We start from the raw sequence: 22,841 nt of genomic DNA, 5'->3' as shown, positions 1-22,841 counted from the left end.
GCTTTAATTTTCATTCATCTTAAAGTATTTTCCAATTTCTCTTGTGATTTCTTCTTCAGCCCATTGGTTGTTGAAGAGTGTGATATATAATTTCCATTTATTTGTAAATTTTCCAGTTTTCTTTCAGGTATTTGTTTCTAGCTTAATTCCATTGTAATCAGAAGAGGTATTTTGTATGATTTCAATGATTTTAAATTTATTGAGGCTTCTCTTTTGGCCTAACTTCTTATCTATCCTGGACAATGTTCCACATACACTTAAGTAGAATCTGTAGTCTTCTTTTACTGAGTGAAGTGTTCCATAGATATCTATTAGGTGTAGGTGGTTTATAGTGCTGTTCAAATCTTCCTTTCCTAATTGGTCTTGTTTTCCAGTTGTTCTGTCCATTATTGAACATGAAGAACTGACGTATCCAAATATGATTATTTCACAGGTTGTTTTCTCTCTTCATTTTTGTCAGTTTCTTTGCTTCATGCATTTTGGGGCCTTATTGTTAGGTTGTCTTATATTTTTAGTAGAATAATCTGCCTTTCACTATAAATTGTCCCTGTCTATTCCTAGTAATACTTTTTATCTTAAAAGTATTGTTTTAATACTTCTTGTTGCCTGATATCATAACTACCCTGGCTTTCTTATGGCCATGGTTTCCATGAGATATATATATATATATATATATATTTTTTTTTTTTCCCCATCCTTTTAACTTTCAGTCTATTTGTATCTTTGAGTACACAGTGGCATCTTGCTTTTTAAATCAGTATGACAGCCTTTGTAATTTGATTAAATTGCTTAATCTATTCACATTTAATATTACTGATATAATGGGATTTATATCACTTCTGTTTTCTACATATCCCACACATTTTTTAGTTCCTTTTCCCTCCTTATGCTTTCTTTTGCATTAGTTACAAATTTCCAAAGAACCATTTAAATTTCTTTTGTGATTTTTTTCACTTCACTTAATAGAGTTATTTTCTTAGTAGTTGCTACAGAGCATAACATACATATTTTAACTTACCATACTCTGCTTTCTTCAGAAAGAAACAAATCTTTCTATATGCTATAGGCCCAACAATACAATTGTATATATATATGATTTTATACAGCTAATTTAACAATTAGAGGAAATATACATTTATACTATCTTTTATAATTTCATAATTGCACTTACTGGTGTTCTTTTTTTTACTGTGGATTCAAATTTTCAAATTACTGCCTGGGTTTACTTGCTTGAAGAATTTTCTTTAGTACTTCTTGTTAGGAAGATGATAGTGATAAATCCCCTGTTTTTGTTTATTTGGGAATGTCTTCATTTTACCTTCATCTTTGAAAGATAGCTTTGCAGAATATAGGGTTCTTGGTTGAGCATTCTTTCCTTAGGCACTCTGAAGATGTTTCCCACTACCTTCTGGCTTAACTGGTTTGACTGATTTTCAGTCTTGTCTCCCTATAACATAACTGCACTGCTTCCAGAGTGATATAACAAAAACCTTAATGAGTTACTTCCCTGTTTAAGACCTTTACAGATATCCCTATTTTCTCTAAATTAGCACTGATCTCCGGGAAAGGCACAGGCCCTTCCTGATCTCCATCCTTGGGCCACATCTCTCATCCCAGCCCACGTTCTAATCATACTGAACTACTTGAGGTTTTCCTCCTAAACATAGGCTTTTTCATGCATCAGTGCCTTTGCATAACTGCTCTCTCTGCCTGGAAAACACCCTGCCCATCCTGTCTGGGAAACTCCTACTCACCTCTCAGAATGAAGCTCAGTCATTGCTTCCTCTAAAAACTCTTTCTGGACAATTTTGCTAGAATTGGCCATTTCCTTCTTGTTCTGCCCCACTGATCCCTGCACAGTCTTCCATGAGGCCACTTGTGGCATCTGGGTTGCTTTTAATTAGTTATCTATACATTTACTTTCAACTGTACAACTTGCTGAGGGCATTAATAACGCCCAATAAGAATTGAGTCCTTACTATACGACAGGAATTTCACATTTTTCTCATTTATTTTCACAACTCAATGAAGTAGATGCTATTTCTGCATCCAGAAATGATCCAACAGAAAGATGATCCAACATGCCAGAGTTGAGATGAACATTTCTTTAATCCTGTCTACACTCTGAAACAGCAAACTTTGTGCCTTGTCATGAGTGTCAACATCTTAGTACACAGCTTGACATGTAATCATGACCAATACGGGCATGAATGCAGTAGTTTGGTAATATTTAAAAAAAAAAGATTAAAAAACAAGATTTTGAAATCTATCCATATTTCTTATTTTTGTTACTATTATTTATTTCTCTATTTTGATTAACTATAAAATCTTTAAATAAACAGATCCAGTTTCAGCATTCTTGAGGTATCCAGGAAGGAAAGAATCTGGAAGACTGTATCCTACTTTGGGCTTCCCTAATAGCTCAGTTGTTAAAGAATCCACCTGCGATGCAAGAGACCTCGGCTGGATTCCTGGGTCAGGAAGATCCTCTGCAGAAGGGATAGGCTACCCACTCCAATATTCTTGGGCTTCTCTTGTGGCTCAGCTGGTAAAGAATCCACCTGCCATGTGGGAGACCTGGGTTGGGAAGATCCTCTGGAGAAGGGAAAGGCTACCCACTCCAGTATTCTGGCCTGGAGAATTCCATGGACTGTATAGTCCATGGGGTCGCAAAGAGTCAGACACGACTGAGTGTCAATCATGCTTCTAGTCTATCTGTATAGACAGAATGATTTAGGAGTGGAAAAGAGCTTGTACCTATACATTTGTAAGTCATTTTACACAAATTTTAGACAACACTGACAGAAGCAGAAGATATTAAGAGGTGGCAAGAATACACAGAAGAACTGTAGAAAAAAGATCTTCACAACCCAAATAATCATGATGTGATTGATCACTCACACTTACCTAGAGCCAGACATACTGGAATGTGAAGTCAAGTGGGCCTTAGAAAGCATCACTACGAACAAAGCTAGTGGATGTGATGGGATTCCAGTTGAGCTATTTCAAATCCTGAAAGATGATGCTGTGAAAGTGCTGCACTCAATATGCCAGCAAATTTGGAAAACTCAGCAGTGGCCACAGGACTGGAAAAGCTCAGTTTTCATTCCAATCCCAAAGAAAGGCAATGCCAAAGAAGGCTCAAACTACCACACAATTGCACTCATCTCACACGCTAGTAAAGTGATGCTCACAATTCTCCAAGCCAGGCTTCAGCAATATGTGAACCATGAACTTCCAGATGTTCAAGCTGGTTTTAGAAAAGGCAGAGGAACCAGAGATAAAATTGCCAACATCCGCTGGATCATCAAAAAAGCAAGAGAGTTCCAGAAAAACATCTATTTCTGCTTTATTGACTATGCCAAAGCCTTTGACTGTGTGGATCACAATAAACTGGAAAATTCTTCAAGAGATGGGAATATCAGACTGGTTCCAAATAGGAAAAGGAGTACGTCAAGGCTGTATATTGTCACCCTGCTTATTTAACTTCTATGCAGAGTACATCATGAGAAACACTGGGCTGGAGGAAGCACAAGCTAGAATCAAGATTGCCAGGAGAAATATCAATAACCTCAGATATGCAGATGACACCACCCTTATGGCAGAAAGTGAAGAAGAACTAAAGAGCCTCTTGATCAAAGTGAAAGAGGAGAGTGAAGAAGTTGGCTTAAAGCTCAACATTCAGAAAACTAAGATCATTGCATCTGGTCCCATCACTTCATGGGAAATAGACGGGGAAACAGTGGAAATAGTGCAGTGGATGACTTTATTTTTTGGGGCTCCAAAATCACTGCAGATGGTGATTACAACCATGAATTTTAAAAATGGTTACTCTTGGGAAGGGAAGTTATGACTAACCTAGATAGCATATTAAAAAGCAGAGACATTACTTTGTCAACAAAGGTCCATCTAGTTAAGGTTATGGTTTTTCCAGTGGTCATGTATGGATGTGAGAGTTGGACTATAAAGAAAGTTGAGTTTCAAAGAATTGATGCTTTTGAACTGTGGTGTTGGAGAAGACTCTTGAGCATCCCTTGGATTGGAAGGAGATCCAACCAGTCCATCCTAAAGGAGATCAGTCCTTGGTGTTCATTGGAAGGACTGGTGTTGAAGCTGAAACTCCAATACTTTGGCCACCTGATGAGAAGAGCTGACTCATTTGAAAAGACCCTGATGCTGGGAAAGATTGAGGGCAGGAGGAGAAGGGGATGACAGAGGATGAGATGGTTGGATGGCATCACTGACTAAATGGACATGGGTTTGGGTGGACTCCAGCAGTTGGTGATGGACAGGGAGGCCTGGTGTGCTGTGGTTCATGGGGTCACAGAGAATTGGACATGACTGACTGAACTGAACTGAGATGACCATCTCAAAGCATGGTGGAGTTGATGGCACCCCCTTGCTCCCAGAGGCCTCAGATGCTCCTTGGTGTAATCACTGCTCTGGTGTTAGTAAGTAAGGGAAAATACTTACAGGGAGAAATTATCCAGAGGTGGCAGAAGTAACATAAAAAAAGAAACTGGATGGATCGTTGAGGCTGTCTAGAACAGGAAAGGAAGGAATAAAAGCAGACAGATGAATGGGGAAGTAGCCCTTGTTAGTAAAGCTTACCTGATGTGTCATTTGGTGGGGCAGCAGTGCTGGCATCAGCCTGGCAGAGCCCCATTTGGGTTTCACTTTGTAGCTCTGTGGTCGGCTCCTCTGTGAGTTACTGTTACACTGACATGTGGTTTCCTACTCTTAGGTGGTGGTGGTGATTTAGTCACTAAGTCGTGTCCCACTCTTGCACCTTCAAGAATCGTAGCCCACAAGGCTCCTCTGCCCATGGGATTCTCCAGGCAAGAATACTGGAATGGGTTGCCATTTCTGCAACTGGAAGAAGATCTTCTCCAGGAGATCTTCCCAACCCAGGGACTGAACCCCAGTCTTCTACACTGCAGGCAGTCTCCTGCGTTGCAGGTATTCTTATGCATTTCAGGCAGATTCTTTATCCTGAGCCACCAGTGAAGTCCCCTTACTCTTAGAGCTTGAATCAACTTGACCCAAGCCAGCACTCAATCCTCAGTGGAGGAAACTATTCAGTAGTTTTTTAATGGCACTTCATTCACTAAAACGGGCCCCCAGCCCTAAGGGTTCATGGAGAATTTCCCTGACAACAATCATATCTAGAGACTTCTCTTCAATTGGCACATTATTTGTACCATAGACTGAACTAGCAAAAGGACCAAAGAAGAACCTGAGGGATGACTAAGGAGAGTAAATCCTAATGCACTGCCCAGGGGTATCAATATAGAATTATTGGTGTGTAACTTGAGCTTTCGGTATTTTTGGGTGTGTCTATGTGCTTTACCTACAGAACTTCATTGCCTCCTTCCTCTTTCTTTTCAGCCCAACTTCTTCCTATTTAGCATAGGATGTAATGACTGAGGCACCACTGGCCACCTGGAATCCTGTGGCAATCATGAGTGGAAGCTACCTGTTAATACTAGAGCAAAATGTCAGAAGGAACTTGGGACCTTAATGGCCATGTACCTGTCTTACCAGCTCTAAACCTATAAAACTTCAGACATTCTACATATTTGAGAGAAAAACCCCTTGTGGTATTTAAGTCACAACTATTACTGTCTCTCTTTCTAGCAGCTGAACATAATTTCTATCTGATACAGGGTTTTATAGACTATAAGATATCATACACATGAGGCCCTATTGAGCAAAATGTGTCAAACACAGGGGAGCAGTTATTAATAAAAATGATGCATTAGCTTTTCCTGAACTTCTGAGCTGTAGGTCAAGGTTATCTGTCATATTTCTTATTGTGAAAACCAGTGTGTGTAATGGAGAGTGTAAAATAGAAGACTCCCATTGCTGAAAGTACTGTATCTGCCTTGCCAGAAGCAGAGATTTCAGTGCAATGTCAAGGTACTTCAGTGTTTAAAAAGAAAATTCCCTTTGATGAACTCTTTGACTGGATTGCTATATATAGGAATATTTAGGTTTAAGCAATCACTTGTTAATTTTCACAATATTTTAAGCAATTATTTGTTAATTACCATATAATTTCAAACAGGAGATGGCAAGAGTGAACACTGACATTCTAGGAATCAGTGAACTAAAATGGACTAGAATGGGTGAATTTAATTCAGGTGACCATTGTATCTATTGTGGACAAGAATCCCTTAGAAGAAATGGAGTAGCCCTCATAGTCAACAAAACAATCTGAAATGTGGTACTTGGGTGCAATCTCAAAAATGACAGAATGATCTCTGTGTGTTTCCAAGACAAACCATTCAATATCACAACAATCCAGGTCTATGCCCCAACCACTAATATTGAAGAAACTGAAGTTGAATGGTTCTGTGAAGACGTAAAAGACCTTCTAGAACTGAAAAAAAGATGTCCTTTTCATCACGGGGGACTGGAATGCAAAAGTAGCAAGTCAAGAGATACCTGGAATAACAGGCAAGTTTGACCTTGCAGTCCAAAATGAAGCAGGGCAAAGGATAACAGAGTTTTGCCAAGAGAACACACTGGTTATGGCAAACACCCTTTTCCAACAACACGAGGCAACTCTACACAAGGACATCACCAGATGGTCAATGCCAAAATCATATTGATTATATTCTTTGCAGCTGAAGATGGAGAAGCTCTATACAGTCAGCAAAAACAAGACCGGGAACTGACTGTAGCTCAGATCATGAACTCCCTATTGCCAAATTCAGACTTAAATTGAAGAAAGTAGGGAAAACCACTAGACCATTCAGGTATGACCTAAATCAAATCACTTACAATTATACAGTGGAAGTGACAAATAGATTCAAGGGATTAGATCTAATAGACAAAATGCTAGAAGGATGACAGATGGAGGTTCGTGACACTGTACAGGAGGCAGTGATCAAGACCATCCCAAAGAAAAAGAAATGCAAAAAGGCAAAATTGTTGTCTGAGAAGGCCCTACAAATAGCTGAGAAAAGAAGAGAAGCTGAAGGAAAAGGAGACAAGGAAAGATATAGCCATCTGAATGGAGTTCCAAAGAATAGCAAGGAGAGATAAGAAAGCCTTCCTAAGTGATCAGTGCAAAGAAATAGAGGAATAAAATAGAATGGGAAAGACTAGAGATCTATTCAAGAAGATTAGAGATACTGAGGGAATATTTCATGCAAAGATGGTCACAAAAAAAGGACAGAAACCATATGGACTTAACAGAAGATATTATGAGGTGGCAAGAATACACAGAAGAACTATACAAAAAATATCTTAATGACCCAGATAACCATGATGGTGTGATCACTCACCTAGAGCCAGACATCTTGGAGTGTAAAGTCAAGTGGGCCTTAGGAAGCAGCACTATGAACAAAGCTAGTAGAGGTGATGGAATTCCAGTTGAGCTCTTTCACATCCTAAAAGATGATGCTGTGAAAGTGCTGCACTCAACATGCCAGCAAATTTGGAAAACTCAGCAGTGGCCACAGAACTGGAAAAGGTCCGTTTTCATCCCAATCCCAAAGAAAGGCAACACCAAAAAATATTCAAACTACCGCACAATTGCACTCATCTCACAGGCTAGCAAAATAATACTCAACATTTTCCAAGCCAGGCTTCAACAGTACATGAACCAATAATTTCCAGATGTTCAAGCTGGATTTAGAAAAGGCAGAGGAACTGGAGATCAAATTGCCAACATCTGTAGGATCATCGAAAAAGCAAGAGACTTCCAGAAAAACATCAACCTCTGCTTCATTGACCATGCTAAAGCCTTTGATGCGTGGGTCACAATAATGTGTGGAAAATTCTTCAAGAGATGGAAATACCAGACCACCTGACCTGTCTCCTGAGAAACCTGTATGCAGGTCAAGAAGCAACAGTTAGAACTGGACATGGAAAAACAGACTGGTTCCAAATTGGGAACCCTGCTTATTTAACGTATATGCAGAGTACATCATGTGAAATGCAGGGCTGGATGAAGCACAAGCTGGAATCAAGATTGCTGGGAGAAATATCAATAACCTCAGATATGCAGATGACACCACCCTTATGGCAGAAAGCGAAGAAGAACTAAAGAGCCTTTGAGGAAGGTGAAAGAGGAGAGTGAAAAAGCTGACTTAAAACTCAACATTCAAAAAACAAAGATCATTGCATCTGGTCCCATCACGTCATGGCAAATAGATGGGGAAACAATGGAAACAGTGACAGACTATTTTCTTGGGCTCCAAAATCACTGCAGATGGTGACTGCAGCCGTGAAATTAAAAGACATTTGCTCCTTGGAAGAAAAGCTATGACCAACCTAGACCTCATATTGAAAAGCGGAGACACTACTTTGCCAACAAAGGTCCATCTAGTCAGGGCTATTGTTTTTCCGATAGTCATGTATGGATGTGAGAGTTGGACTATAAATAAAGCTGAGTGCTGAAGAATTGATGCTTTTGAACTGTGGTGTTGGAGAACAGTGGACTCTTGAGAGTCCCTTGGACTACAAGGATTCCAACCAGTCCATCCTAAAGGAAATCAGTCCTGAATATTCATGGGAAGGACTGATGCTGATGGTGAAGCGCCAATACTTTGGCCACCTGATGCAAAGAGCTGACTCATTTGAAAAGACCCTGATGCTGGGAAATATTGAAGGCAGAAGGAGAAGGGGACAACAGAGGATGAGATGGCTGGATGGCATCACCCACTCAACGGACATGAATTTGAGTAGTTCTGGGAGTTGGTGATGGACCAGGAAGCATGGTGTGCTGCAGTCCATGGGGTGGCAAAGTGTCGGACACAACTGAGCGACTGGCCAACAACAACCATATAAGTTCCTTTCATTACTAAGGAGCTACTTTTTTGAGCACCTGCAATATGTTAGGCAGTGTATTAGGTAGCTACATCCATTATTTCACTAAATACTCTCAGTAACCCAGGGAGGTTAATATCAAAAGTGGCCACTGTGGTTTCTTTTCCTTTCTGGCAAAATGAGCTCTTTAATATTTGAATTAATGTCCTAGGCCAACCTTCAATTGATTTGTTTTATCTAGATTGCCAAAGACTTTTCCTTAATAGAATCTCATAGAGGTTCAGTTGGAAAGTTTCAGTATTATTTCCACAGGGGTTATTAGCCATCATTAATATCAGAGATCCTCTCCCTCCCATTCCTTAATTTACAGAGAATTAAAAACCTTTCACCAAGCTCCTCATGTTAGCTGTTCAGCCTCAGTCCTGCTTGGTTGGAGGTATGTGTTTGACTTTGGGTTCTAGTGGGTAGTGATATTAGTCCAAAGACTAGAACCAGAGTCCTAGGCAATGAATGGATAATAGAAACCATGAGAGTGGATAATCCCCCCAGGGAGAATCAAGCTGTGAACAGACTTTGACAAGTTAAATGGATAATCACAACTCACACTCTGACATGCCAGTTCATACACTCCATCTCTGGACACCATTCTCTGAAAACCTAAAATGGGAGTTGAGTTTCTTAATATGTATCTCCCTGTAGGTCAGCATGGTGATGACAGCCACCTTATCTTGAAGAAAAACTTTGGAGAACATGGCCAGCAGATACTAGGGACTTAATAAGTGAATAACTATTCCTATTTTATAAAGGAAGTTATGAAAGAAAATTAGCTGGCTTAGTGGTTAAACACTGGACTGGAAGTGTCAACGCATGACAACACAAGACACTTTGAGCAACGCTTCCAAGGCTCTCAGTGCCTCAGAAGAGTCGGGAGGGTCCACATGTGACATTCATTTTTATGAAATAAGTTTTCCTGAAGTATATCTGTGCTTCTGTTAGATTACGTTTTCAGCTCTAAACTGAAGAAGTAGAGGAAGATGATAGATATGTATTTATAAATTTATTTTATACCACAGATATGGTCATTAAAAATGGGTAATATAAAATAAAATGAAAACCCTTAGACCAAAGCTGAGTTGTTTTCCACTGCCAACAAGGTCCTAACATAGACCTACAGAGTTTAGCATAGTTACCTGTTTAGAATCCGTTTTTGCTTCTCTATTAAAGTTCAGAAAGACAAGGAATGCTGAAGTGAGAACTGTGACTAGAGAAGGTGTAGAGGCAGAGCTTGACAAAGTTGTACCCAGTTAAGGTAGTGAGATGAGGCAGGAGAGACAAGGTGTGACCGTGTGTACAGTGATTGAATCTGCTCATAGCAACCTTTTATAAGACAGGCCTGGAAATTACACATGATCTTTGTTTGGATGAGAAGAATTTTCATGTTCTAGGTTAAAGAACATAGCAATAAGGCCTTTGCCTTTCAGCAAAAATTTCCTTCAAAGAGCCCCACAGTCATCACCACATTCATTTTGTACAAAATCACAGAGCATTCTGGAATGCAGTGATATTCATGCATCAATAAGATATACTCACGTAAGAAGGAATCAGTTCTTCTTTCAAGGCATTCATGGTAGGTATGTATTGGGAATAGTACCTCCTCTATTTTAGGCCCCTGGGTATCCAGCTAATGAGTGCTTTGAAAGATTAGGATGTTTCATGTGTTAGACACCAAACAATGGGATTATTGAATGAATGTTTCACTTATTTGGATGGTTCTGTATCTTGAAGACAGTGTCAACCATCAGTAAATGACACCCTAGTGACTGAGAAGAGTCAATGGGCCTATTGTAAATTTGCCTTGCATTCTTTTCAGCAAAAGGATTTTTCCTTCTCATTGAATACAGCTGGACAATCACAAAGAGAAAAGCCATACCTGTAGTATTCATCTCCCACAAAGAAAAGGGTCTTCTGTGCATCCTTGAGATAGACCGCGGCATCTATTCGCTGCACATGTCTTGGAAACCCAAAGTCATAAATAGTCCGAGGAGGACCTTGCATTTGGAATCCTCTTGTTATCCAATAGTGGGGTCCTGGAACCAGAAATTAAAGTTTACAAAAACCCTGTACTATTTAGTGATGCCCTTCACTCATTAGGATTTCTATGCAGGATTACAAATGGGGCTAGTTTATGGGATATTTGCCATGGCTAAAACCCAGGAGGAGATACAAGTCTCTATTCAGTTCAGTAAAATACTTAAAACTTGCCCTGGAGGCAGAAATCCCTAGTTATGCCTTATGAAGGCAATAATACTGATACAACTGTGTCTTAAATGCAACACATTCATTTTTTTCAAGATACTTTTCATCTGTATAATCTCATTTCAGTCTTATATATGTGTGAGAGAGAAGGAAGGGGCAAGTGAAACACAAATGCTGATTCTTGCTTAAATTGGCACTAATCTTCTATCCTCAGCCCTTGGCATTAAGAAAATACAATCTAAACTGATAGCTAACATTTGCTGGACAATTTCCATTGGCTAGCTACAGTCACATCTTCAAGGTTGTTATTACTATAACTATTTTGCACAGGAAGAAATGAAGATACAGAGCAATTGGATAACTTCCCTAAGGCACTCAAATAGTAAAGGGCTAGAGACAGAGTCCAGGCGTCTCTCTGCTCCCAGATGCTTGTACTGTTTTGCTGAGGTTTCCACGCTGACTTTTGTGAATTAGAGGCTCTCAGCAGAGAATACCATGTCACTCAGAGCAGAGGTCTGGGGAAGGGGGTGGCAGGGCGGGGCAGGGAGCAGGTTTCTAGCTTCCCGGACACTCGCTTATCACCGAGCCTCACCGGACTGCATCTTTGGCTCTGGGAGAGTTTGATAGTCACCGTCACTGTTGTCAGCATCACAGTACGGTAGAGGGATGTTTCATCCCCAGTCTGAGGAGCAGGAATGGCTGGAATTGCTCTGTGGTCACTAACAAACACTGATGGTTCTGGGTGCTCCAGACACACCGTATCCTGTACCCCGCCACTTCTTTCTTGGCGATCTTCAGCGTACCTTTAAAGAAGTAGGCTGTGCCCCTCTCAGCCACTTCATAAGCTGCATCCACATCGGACATAAGTTGGGGGAAGGAGCTGGTGATGGTGCTGGGCCGGATCCCTGACATCAAGTGAACCTGCCGACGCCAGAAAATCCTATTTGGTGACAGAAAAGAAATAAGATCAGGGTTGACTCAGATCTTCAACTGAACTTGGACTGCAATATATGGCAAACCACACTTCAGAGGCAATTTCTAAATGCCTCTTGCCCATGTCTTGTTTTTTTTTTTTTCCATGTCTTGTTTTTAAGTAGAATATATATATTTTGGCTTTAGTAATCCGTTTCTTTTTCCTTCTCATTCTTTTAGCATCTCTGTAATTCTTTTTCCTTCATTTATTTAAGGATGTTCAAAGAATGGAAGGAAATAGCAGGGGTTGACATCAATGATGTATACACTTAAGCTGTGCACCTTCCTATTCTAAGTATCATTTGCTACAAATTTCCCATTCTTCTTCTGATTTTTTTATTGTGTGTGTGTGTTTGTGGTTTTTTAAAATTTTTTAAATTTATTTTTTAATTGAAGGATAACTGCTTTACAGAATTTTGTTGGTTTCTGCCAAACATCAACATGAATCAGATCTTTTGAAAATTAAAATCTCATAAAGGTAGCCATTCAGGTGCATTTTGTGAGTATTATATAAATAAGCCAAGCTTTTGTGGTTTGGAGATGCTAATTACTTCCAGTAAAAACAGCAAAAACATTAACAATTATAAATTATGTTGCCTATTTACTTATCTATTGAAAGTGTTTATATCTTAGGACCTAATGACATGTTCACACAAATCTGGTACCTATACATTAACTTAAGATTTAGCAGCTTAACCATCCATTTTCCCAATATTATTTACATAAAATTGTGGGAGTATACACGAGGGTACTGGTCTGAAAATTTCAATGTAAATGTGGTCTATTTTGAATTTTTGAGTTTAAAATCATTCTTATAAAATATGAATAGTTTACTGACTTAATAGAAGCTAGAATCAACACATAAAATTATTTGTGGACAGAGAACTTAAGGGAAAGTTTTGACTTTTAATTTTCCACGTGGTAAATTTAGGCACTCCTCAAACATTCTGTTGAGCTTCAGTTAATTTAACGAATATTTGTGAGCACCTATCAGCAGGCACTGAGTTAGACCTTGGGATGAAACACTGAACAAGATTCAGGCTCTGCCTTCAAGAAGCTATCATCTAGTAGTAGAGGTGGATAACTAGTTAGACACTGTGTGTGCTTAGTCGCTTCAGTCCGGTCTGACTCTTTGAGACCCTCATGGACTGTAGCCGGCCAGGCTCCTCTGTCCATGGGATTCTCCAGGCAAGAACACGAGTGAGTTGCCATGCCCTCCTCCAGGGGATCTTCCCAACCCAGGGATTGCACCCAGGTCTCTTGCATTGTAGGCAGATTCTTTACCATCTGAGCCACCCGGGAAGCCCAATTAGACATTATAATTTGTGCAATGCAGAGTTAAGTGCATGATGTTCAGGAGCGTAGAGTGTACCCCATAAGAGGGATGCTGCATATAGGGGTCTGGTGAGGCTATCTGGGTGAGCTGATGATGAAATCCAAAGAACAGCTCTATTGAGAGAGAGGAATATTTTTTTCATGTTCCTAAGCAGCATCATGGTGCAGAAGGGAAAGCACATTGTGTTTTAGAAAACTGAAAGCTGTCTTTGCACCTCTAATGCTGACCATTATCTCCAAGCTTGTTTCATAATCTCTTAAATGTAAATAATAATACCTGGCCTGTCCCATGCGATCACTAAGAGGATCAACAGAGATAAAGCATGTGAAAGTGCATCATAAACTATAAAGTGCCGCTTGGCTGGATATTGTCCATTTTAAAAATAATTATTTGGGCACCTACCATAGATAATACTCAGTGTGGCAGGAGTCTATTGAGGGTAAGCTTCCTCTCCCCAAGCCCTATACATCACAGCCTTATCTAGACTGTAGGTATTTTTGTTGTTGTTATTGTGTTAGTTAAGTTTTATTGGGGGCAAAATGAGGACTGTAGGCTGGGAGACAGCACCTCAGATGGCTCTGAGAAATTGCTCCAAATATGCAGGGTGAGGAGAGGTCAGTATATATATTTGGTTTTGGTGAAGAGGGAATATATATAATCAAGTACATATTTTTCCAGAAGGTTTCTGCTAGTCTGGTGAAGCTTTCTGCTAGTCACAAGGAACAGCTGTCACAAGGATTTTAGTGCTTTTCTAGATATGAGGAGGTACAAAAATTAGGCTCATAAAATCAGTTCCTAAAAATACCTTCTGCAAACCCATTCTGCTAGCTTTTCCCTGAGCACAGAGTGCCTCATTTTTGCTCTTCTCCCTGAACATTTTTCGGGGGATGTTGAAAATCAGCAGCTGCCCCAGCTCACGATTTCATTCTTGTAGAGGTAGGTGAAAATTTGTAGTTGACAGGGCCCCCTCATGGTTACAAATTCAACCATACTTTGGGAGGCATTTCATGACCATTTCATCCCATGGAGCAAGGAACTCATTCCTAGGTCTGGCGAAGATTTTGCTGATAGGCCAGTCAGTGTACTGTTACTATCAACAGTAACCAAGGGGCTGGACCAACCTGTCTTACTCAGCCTCTTACAGTCCAGGAAAAATTTCCTCTTGTTTGTATCCTTCCATATCTAGAGTAATTACAATTATTGATTGCATACAGAACTATGTATTTGATTAACTGCTCCAAGTCACCTAGTTATTATTATTTTGTTGGAGATTCAGCCACACATTTGGTAATGCAGGAAACAACAATCTCATAAAATAGGCAAAGTGCAAAGAACATAGCTAGCAGTATTATTAAAGTTATATGTAAGAATTAGGCCAAAATCTTCTATTAGGTGTGGGAAGCCCCTGGTGGCTCAGCAGTAAAGAATCTGTCTGCAATGCAGGAAACATGGGTTCAGTCCCTGGAGAAGGAAGATCCCCTGGAGAAGGAAATGTCAGCCCACCCAGTATTCTTGCCTGGGAAAGCCTATGGACAGAGGAACCTGGCAGCCTACAGTCCATCCAGTCTCAAGAGTTGGACATAATTTAGCAACTAAACCACCACCATCATTCCATTAGGTGTAGCCCAGTGTATTCTCAGGTTGTCTGAATTAGTCTACTCTGTACCAATCTTTATCTATCAAGGAAATTATATATTTACACTGTATGTATTAACAGATAGAAAACTTAGACCCAGAAAGACTGGGAGGCTCCAATGTCAGTGAGTGGCTAAGGCCAGACAGAGTCAATTAAATTCCAGCTGCCTTGATTTTCATCATACCCCCTAATTTCTCTACTTGCTCCTTCTCAGCCTTGTGACCTCTGGTTTTCCTCTGTTTATAACTTGACCGCTTACCCAATGAGATCTGGCCTTTTCTGGAGGCCAGAAGAACTGCTTTCCCCACTTCCTTCTCTTCACCATCACAAAGTGAGCACTTGTTTGGGTATCCAGAAGAATCAGGTAATAAATATAGAAAAACAGATTAAGTCAAAAGCTCATAATTTCATCTTTGATAAGGAGGCCAAAAAATGGATTCACTGGGAACCCATGAAGAATCCAAAAAGCATTTTCCAATTAATTCAACACAATATGTAATTCCAAAATGCTGATTCTGCTCAAGTCACTGTGCTAGATTTTCTCTAAGGCACAAAGTGTGCCTTTCAGGCAATTAAAATAATGAGCATGAGGAAAGTGGGAAGGAGGATAAGCAGACACATTGTCTAATAATCAGGCTTTTTCTGAATTACATCTCTGATGAGGTTAACTTCCAGCTGCTTTCTCTTCTTGGGTACTCTAGAGCTGGGATGTATTATCTTTCATTTCTCATTTAAAAATCACATGGGAGTTTTTAAATTCTCATTTAAAAATCAAGTGACTCTAGGCAAATTAAACCAATTCTTTAAGTTGCATGTTATTGATGTCCCAGATGACTCAATGTGAGGGGTAGTAAAGTGCAATGGCTAAGAGTTTAGGCAAACCAAAATGTACTTTTAGAACTGTTCACAGGTGATAGAATCTTATATTACTTACTTGACTTAGGATATTGTGGGTATTGTGAGGATTAAATTGATGTAAAGTATCATTCTAAACCAAGAATAATTTTGTGACATGGAAGACATTTTTTAATGAGTGGTGATAGTTTTGGTTGTCACAGCTAGGAGTGGGTAATGCTTTTGGAGTCTAGTGAAAACCAGGGATATCATTTTATTTACCTTTTACAATGCACTGGATAGCCCAGCATGGCATAGACTTGTCTGGCTCAAAATATCAGTAGTGCCAAAGTCAAGAAACCTTGGCTTAAACACTGCTATGACATATTAGAATGTATACATGATAAATACTAATAACTAATAAGCACTATGTATATGTGATACTTATGTAAAGTATCACAAATTCCAAAAGAATCTTTACTCATTAAAAGTTTTATATTAATGAAGAAAAATTATATCTTGTGGGTAATAAAGTGATAAGACACATATTCAGAAGATTTACAAACTTAGACCTATAGATTACAATAATAAATACATTAAAATTGACCAAAAAAGGTATAACAATTAACCTCCTAATATACCTGTGAGTAGATTTAAAGTATAAGGCAAAAAAAGAAAATCTATAAAATTGTTAGAAAAGAAGAACTGATGGGAATGGAAAGATATTCCATGCAAATGGAAATCAAAAGAAAGCTGGAGTAGTAGTACTCATATAAGACAAAACGTTGTTGTTGCTGTTCAGTCACTAAGTCAAGTCCAACTCTTGCAACCCCCTGGACTGTAACCTTCCAGGTTCCTCTGTCCAGTGGATCTTCCAGGCAAGAATACTGAAATGGGTTGCCATTTCCTTCTCCAGGGGATAGTCCTGACCAAGGGATCAAATGCATGTCTCTTCCATTGGCAGGCAGATTCTTTACCTCTTTACTGAGTCACCAAGGAAACCCAAGACAAAATAGACTAGGATAAAGACTATTGGAACCCTCTTGCACTGATGGTCAGAATATAAATTGATAAAGTGACTATGGAGAACAGTATGGAGGCTCCTTAAATAACTAAAAATAGAACTACCATATGACCCAGTAATCCCACTACTGGGCATAAACCTTGAAAAAGCCATGTTTCAAAAAGACACGTGCACCTCAATGTTCATTGTGGCACTATTTATAATGGCCATGACATGGAAGCAACCTAAATGTCCACCAACAGAGGAATGGATAAAGAAGATGTGGTACATATAGACAATAGAATATTACTTAATCATAAAAGGGAATGAAATTGGGTCATTTGTAGAGATGTGGATGGACCTAGAGGCTGTCATACAGAGTGAAGTAAGTTAGAAAGAGAAAAACAAATATAGTATATTAATGCATATATGTGGAATCTAGAAAAATGGTATAGATGATCTTATCTGCATAGTGGGAATAGAAACACAGATGTAGAGAACAAATGTATGGGCACTAAGGGAGGAATGAGAGGTGGGATGGGTTGGGAGATGGAGATTGACATATATACACTATTATGTATGAAACAGATGACTAATGAGAACCTCCAGTACAGCTCAGTGCTCTGTGGTGACCTAAATGGAGGAAAACCCAAAAAGAGGGGATATATGTATATGTATAACTGAGTCACTGGTTTCTGTGTGGTAGAAACCAACACAACATCGTAAAGCAACTATAGTCCCATAAAAATTATTTTAAAAAATGATAAAGTGTTACAGGAGACAAAGAAGACACTACATAATGATCAAGGGATCAATCCAAGAAGAAGATACAGCAATTGTAGATGTGGCACTAGTGGTAAAGAACTCACCTGCCAATGCAAGAGATGTAAGAGATGTGGGTTTGATCCCTGGGTTGGGAAAAAGACCCTAGAGGAGGGCATGACAACCCACTCCAGTATTCTTCCCTGGAGAAGCCATGGAAAGAAGAGCCTGGTGGGTTACAGTACATAGGGGTGCAAAGAGTCAGACATGAATGAAGTGACTTAGGACACAGGCACACATGCACCCGACATAAACTTCCCAGGGGGCTCAGAGCAAAGAATCCACCTGCCAAGCAGGAGATGCAGGTTCAACTCTTGGGCCAGGAAGATCCCCTGGAGAGGGAAGTGTCATTCTGCTCCAGTGTTCTTGCCTGGAAAATCCCATGGAGAAAGGAGCCTGGTGGGCTACAGTCCATGGGGTCACAAAAGAGTTGGACATGACTTAGTGACTAAAGAACAACAACAGCATGGGAGCACCTGTTAACAGACATAAAAGGAGACATACAAGGAGATATTGACAGTAACACAATAATAGCAGGGGACTTTAACACCCTACTTACATAAATGGGCAGATCATCCAGGCAGAAATCAATAAGGAAACACAAGGCTTAAATGATGAATTAAACCAGATTAACTTAATTGATATTTATAGAACATTCCATCTGAAAGCAGTGGAATATTCATTCTTTTTAAGTGCACATGGAGCATTCTCCAGGATAGATCACATGCTAGGCCACAAAGCAAGCTTCAGTAAACTTATATAGATTGAATCATATAAAGCAGGTTTCCAACCCCCAGGCTGAGGACAGGTACTGGTCTGTGGCCTGTTAGGAAGTGGACCACACAGCAGGAAGTGAGTGGCAGAAAAGTGAGTGAACCTTCATCTGCCATTCCCCATTGCTTTCCATCATTCACATTACCACCTGAACCATGCCCACCCCCCACCTGCCCTGTCCATGGAAAAACTGTCTTCCACAAAACCAGTCCCTGGGGCCAAAAAGGTTGGGGACCACTGATATAAAGCACTTTTTTCATTCACAGTACTATGAGATTAGAAATCAATTTCAAGATTTGTGCAAAAAAGCACAAATACATCAAGGCTAAAAAATATGCTACTAAACAACTAATGGATCACTGAAGCAATCAAAGAGGAAATAAAACAAAATACCTAGAGACAAAAGAAAGTGAAACGCAATGATCAAAACCCTGTGGGATGCAGCAAAAGCAATTCCAAGAGGGAAATTTATAGTGACACAAGCTTACCCCAGGAAACAAGAAAAACCTCAAATAAACAACTTAACCCTATACCTAAAGCAACTAGAGAAAGAAGGACAAACAAAACCCAAAGTTTGTAGAAGGGAAGAAATCATAAAGATCAGAGCAGAAATATTGAATAAATGAAATGGAGACAAAGAAAACATAGAAAAGATCAATAAAACTAAAAGCTGGTTCTTTGACAAAATAAACACAATTTATAAATCTTTATCTAGAACTCATCATGAGAAAAAGGAAGAGGGCCCAAATTAATAAAATTAGATATGAAAAAGGAGAAGTTACAACCAATACCATGGAAATATTAAAGACCATAAAAAACTACTACAAGCAATTATATGCTGATAAAATGGACAACCAAGAAGAAATGGACAAATTCTTAGAAAGAAATCTTATAAAGCTTAGAAATCTCATAAAGCTAAACCAGGAAGAAATTAAAAAAATGAATAGATGAATTACAAATACTGAAATTGAGTCTGTGATTTAAAAACTCCCAAAAAACAAAAGCCCAGCACCAAATGACTTCACAGGCAAATTCTACTGCACATTTAGAGAAGAGTTAACACCTACTTTCTGAAACTCCTCCAAAAAATTGCAGAGGAAGGAACACTCCCAAATTCATTTTATGAGGCAACCATCACCTTGATACCAAAACCAGAAAAAGATACCACAAAAAAAAAAAAGAGCAGAAATAAACCCATGCACCTATGGTCAATTAATCTATGACAAAGGTGGCAAGAATATACAATGGAGAAAACACAGTTTCTTCAATAAGTGGTGCTGGGAAAACTGGACAGCAACATCTAAAAGAATGAAAGTAGAATAACTCTCTAATATCACACACAAAAATAAACTAAAAATGGATTAAAGACCTAACTGTAAGACTAGATACTATAAAATTTGTAGAGGAAAACATAGCTAGAGTATTCTTTGACATAAATTACAGCAATACCTTTTTGAATCTATCTCCTATAGTCATAGAAATAAAAAAGTAAACATACAGGATCTAATTAAACATAAAAGCTTTTGCACAGCAAAGAAAATCATAAACAAAATAAAAAGAGAACCTACAGAATGGGAGAAAATATTTGCAAAGACAAACAATCCAACCAAAAAATGGGCAAAGGATTTAAACAGACATTTCTCCAAAGAAGATGTACAGATGGCCAAAAGGCAAACAAAAAATGCTCACCATCATTAATAATATTAGAGAAATGTAAATCAAAACTACAATGAGGTATCACTTCACACCAGTCAGAACAGTCAGCATCAAAACGTCTAAACAATAGAGAGGGTATGGGAAAAAGGGAACCATCCTATACGGTTGCTGGGAATGTATATTGGTACAGTCCCTATAGAGAACAATAAGGAGGTTCCTTAAAAAACTAAAATTAGAGCTATATATAATCCTGCAATTCCACTCCTGGGTGTATATCTGGAGAAAACCAATTTGAAATAATACATGCACTTTGATATTCACTGTGGCACTATTTACAAAAGCGAAGACATGGAAGCAACATAAGCATCTATCAACAGATGAATGGTTATGGAAGATGGGATATATATATATATGTCTATATCTATATCTATATATACATACACATATATAAGTATATAATGGAACATTACTCATCCATAAAACAAATGAAGTAATGCCATTTGTAGCTACATGGATGAACCTAGAGATTATCATACTAAGTGAAGTAAGCCAGACAAAGACAAATATCATATGATATAGCTTATATGTGGAATCTTTAAAGACTGATGCAAGTGAACTTACATACAAAAAGAATTAGATATAGCAAACAAATTTATGGTTACCAAAGGGAAAGGGAGAGAAGGATAAGAGTTTTTGATTAACATATACACACTACTATATATAAAATGGATAATCAACAAAGACCTATTGTATAGCGCAGGGAGCTATACTCAGTATTTTATAAAAATCTATAAGAGAAAAGAATCTGAAAAAATATATGCATGTATAACTGAATCACACTGCTGTATTCCTTAAACTAACACAACTGTAAATCAACTATGTGCGTTCAGCTGTGTCTGACTCTGCAATGCTATGGACTGCAACCCACCAGGCTCCTCTGTCTATGTGATTTTCCTGGCAAGAATACTGCGTTGCCATTTCCTGGCCCAGGGTATCTTCTTAATTCAGGGAAAGAACCCCCGTCTCCTGCTTCTCCTGCATTGCAAGTAGATTCTTTTCTACTGAGCCACCAGGGAAACCCACTGTACTTCAATTAAAAAAAAAAAAAGAACAATTGCAAGATATTTTGAAAATGGTAGTGAAATAAACAGATCATATTAATAGTCTGTAATCTGATCTTAGGTAAGGAGGGCAAAACAATGGAGTCTATTGATATTAAAGACTTGCTGATAGATATTTGACTGCATTGTTTAGCCAGGAACCAAAGCTGTATCTGGAACATAGTTAAGCTCAATAAATATTTGTTGACTAGATAGATAGATGTCACGGTTGTGTAGAACTTATCTAATCATCAGTTTTCATACTCTCTTTACTAAAGAACAGCATCTAAGTCATCAGGTTTGAGCAGAAGTCAGCGGTAACATTCCTGACGCTCGCTGCCAGTCCTGTGAGCTCCCTGCGGCAGGGTTGTATATTATTCATCTATGTATTCTCAGGATTAGCAAATCCTGGCACATCTAAGGCTTGATTGAAGTCTGTTAAGCTTTTTACCTTTTTTTGTTGTTCTTGTTGCACCCCACTGTCTTCATTCCCCACCTGCTTGACTGATCCTCTTGGTCTTTCCTTTCTAGGAGACACGGTTACCTCTTTGCTGACTGTAATTCAGCAAGAGTGAATAGGTCCTTTCATTTTCCATTCTCTTCACCCCTGACTTTCCTTGACTCTTCTCTGTCACTCTGTGCCCTAGTTTCAGGAGAAGGGAGTGTCTTTCTTCTTTCAGTCTTTTGATGCTGGGTTGAATTGATGCTTCTCTTCCCTGAGAATGGGCACTGTGGTGCAGTGAAAGAAGCAACGGGTACTTGAGACCTTATTTTGTTATTGGATGTGTGACCTTGTATGAGTCACTTAATTTTTCTGAGGCTAAATTTCTTCTTGTCAAATAAGAATGAAAATAATAATAATAACTGCTAACATTTCAAAGGATCAATTGAGACAATGCATATCAAAGTGTTTTATAAACTCTGGACTGCTACACTCTTACAATTATTTGTAAATACTTTAAAGAGACATGTTGTTACCCTACAAACTTATTAATTATGTAAAACCTAGAGTTTATCAATAGAACTAAATTTTCTTGTACATTTTTCTCATTAATATAAAATTTTGTCAGTGGAAACTTTGAAATACAAACAGTCACATCATTGGTCAAGAAGGCATTCATTTGCGGGGAGCTCACTATCCAGGGCTGTTTATATCAGGAGGTTTAAGAGGCCAAGAATCAGACATGCATCATCCATCTCACTGAAACCAAGAAAAACAAAGCTTATAAAATTAAAATCCTACATGTAGATAGTGGTTAAAACAGTGAAAACTATTCATTGTGTCCTTAAATTAAGTGTATATATCCATCTTGGGAGCCTATGGAGATCCATATTTTAAGCCACAACCTATGAAGATGTAAAGAACCCCGTCCTTAGTCAGAAGGAGGGGTTTCAGAAGAAACGACAGTGAATCAGCAATCTTTGTACACCTTCTGCCTCTTTGCCTGAATTCATAATACATAACAGAGAATCAATCTAAGTAAATACAATACCATGTGTTGACTTTCAGTGATGCAACCTTAGAGCCAGAAAAGAAATATCCTCAGGGAGACTGAAGGAGGAAGACTTCCTTTTTAGTTGTGCACGCTTTCCTCAAGCCCATGAAAATCTGGAAAATGCTAGGTCCCAATGGACTCACCTATTAATAATAGGAGAGGGTACTGATTTTATTGT

At 38.8% G+C, this 22,841-nt stretch overlaps 1 protein-coding gene across 1 annotated transcript in view; it reads right to left on the bottom strand.

The window, feature by feature from the left end:
• Window positions 1-22,841, bottom strand: part of MMP20 (matrix metallopeptidase 20) — a 57,900-nt gene that overhangs the window by 9,552 nt on the left and 25,507 nt on the right. Inside the window, exons 7-8 of the mRNA XM_043482237.1 lie at window positions 11,838-11,974; window positions 10,709-10,865 (exon numbers count right to left, since the gene is read on the bottom strand). Of these exons, the coding sequence (XP_043338172.1) occupies window positions 10,709-10,865; window positions 11,838-11,974 (294 nt within the window). The remainder of the gene's footprint in view (window positions 1-10,708; window positions 10,866-11,837; window positions 11,975-22,841) is intronic.

The sequence above is a fragment of the Cervus canadensis genome, chromosome 11 (genome assembly GCF_019320065.1).
Source record: "Cervus canadensis isolate Bull #8, Minnesota chromosome 11, ASM1932006v1, whole genome shotgun sequence".
In the NCBI taxonomy this organism is placed as follows: domain Eukaryota; kingdom Metazoa; phylum Chordata; class Mammalia; order Artiodactyla; family Cervidae; genus Cervus; species Cervus canadensis.
Note: the sequence above shows the minus strand (reverse complement) of the source record. Positions and strands in the feature narration are given on the sequence as shown.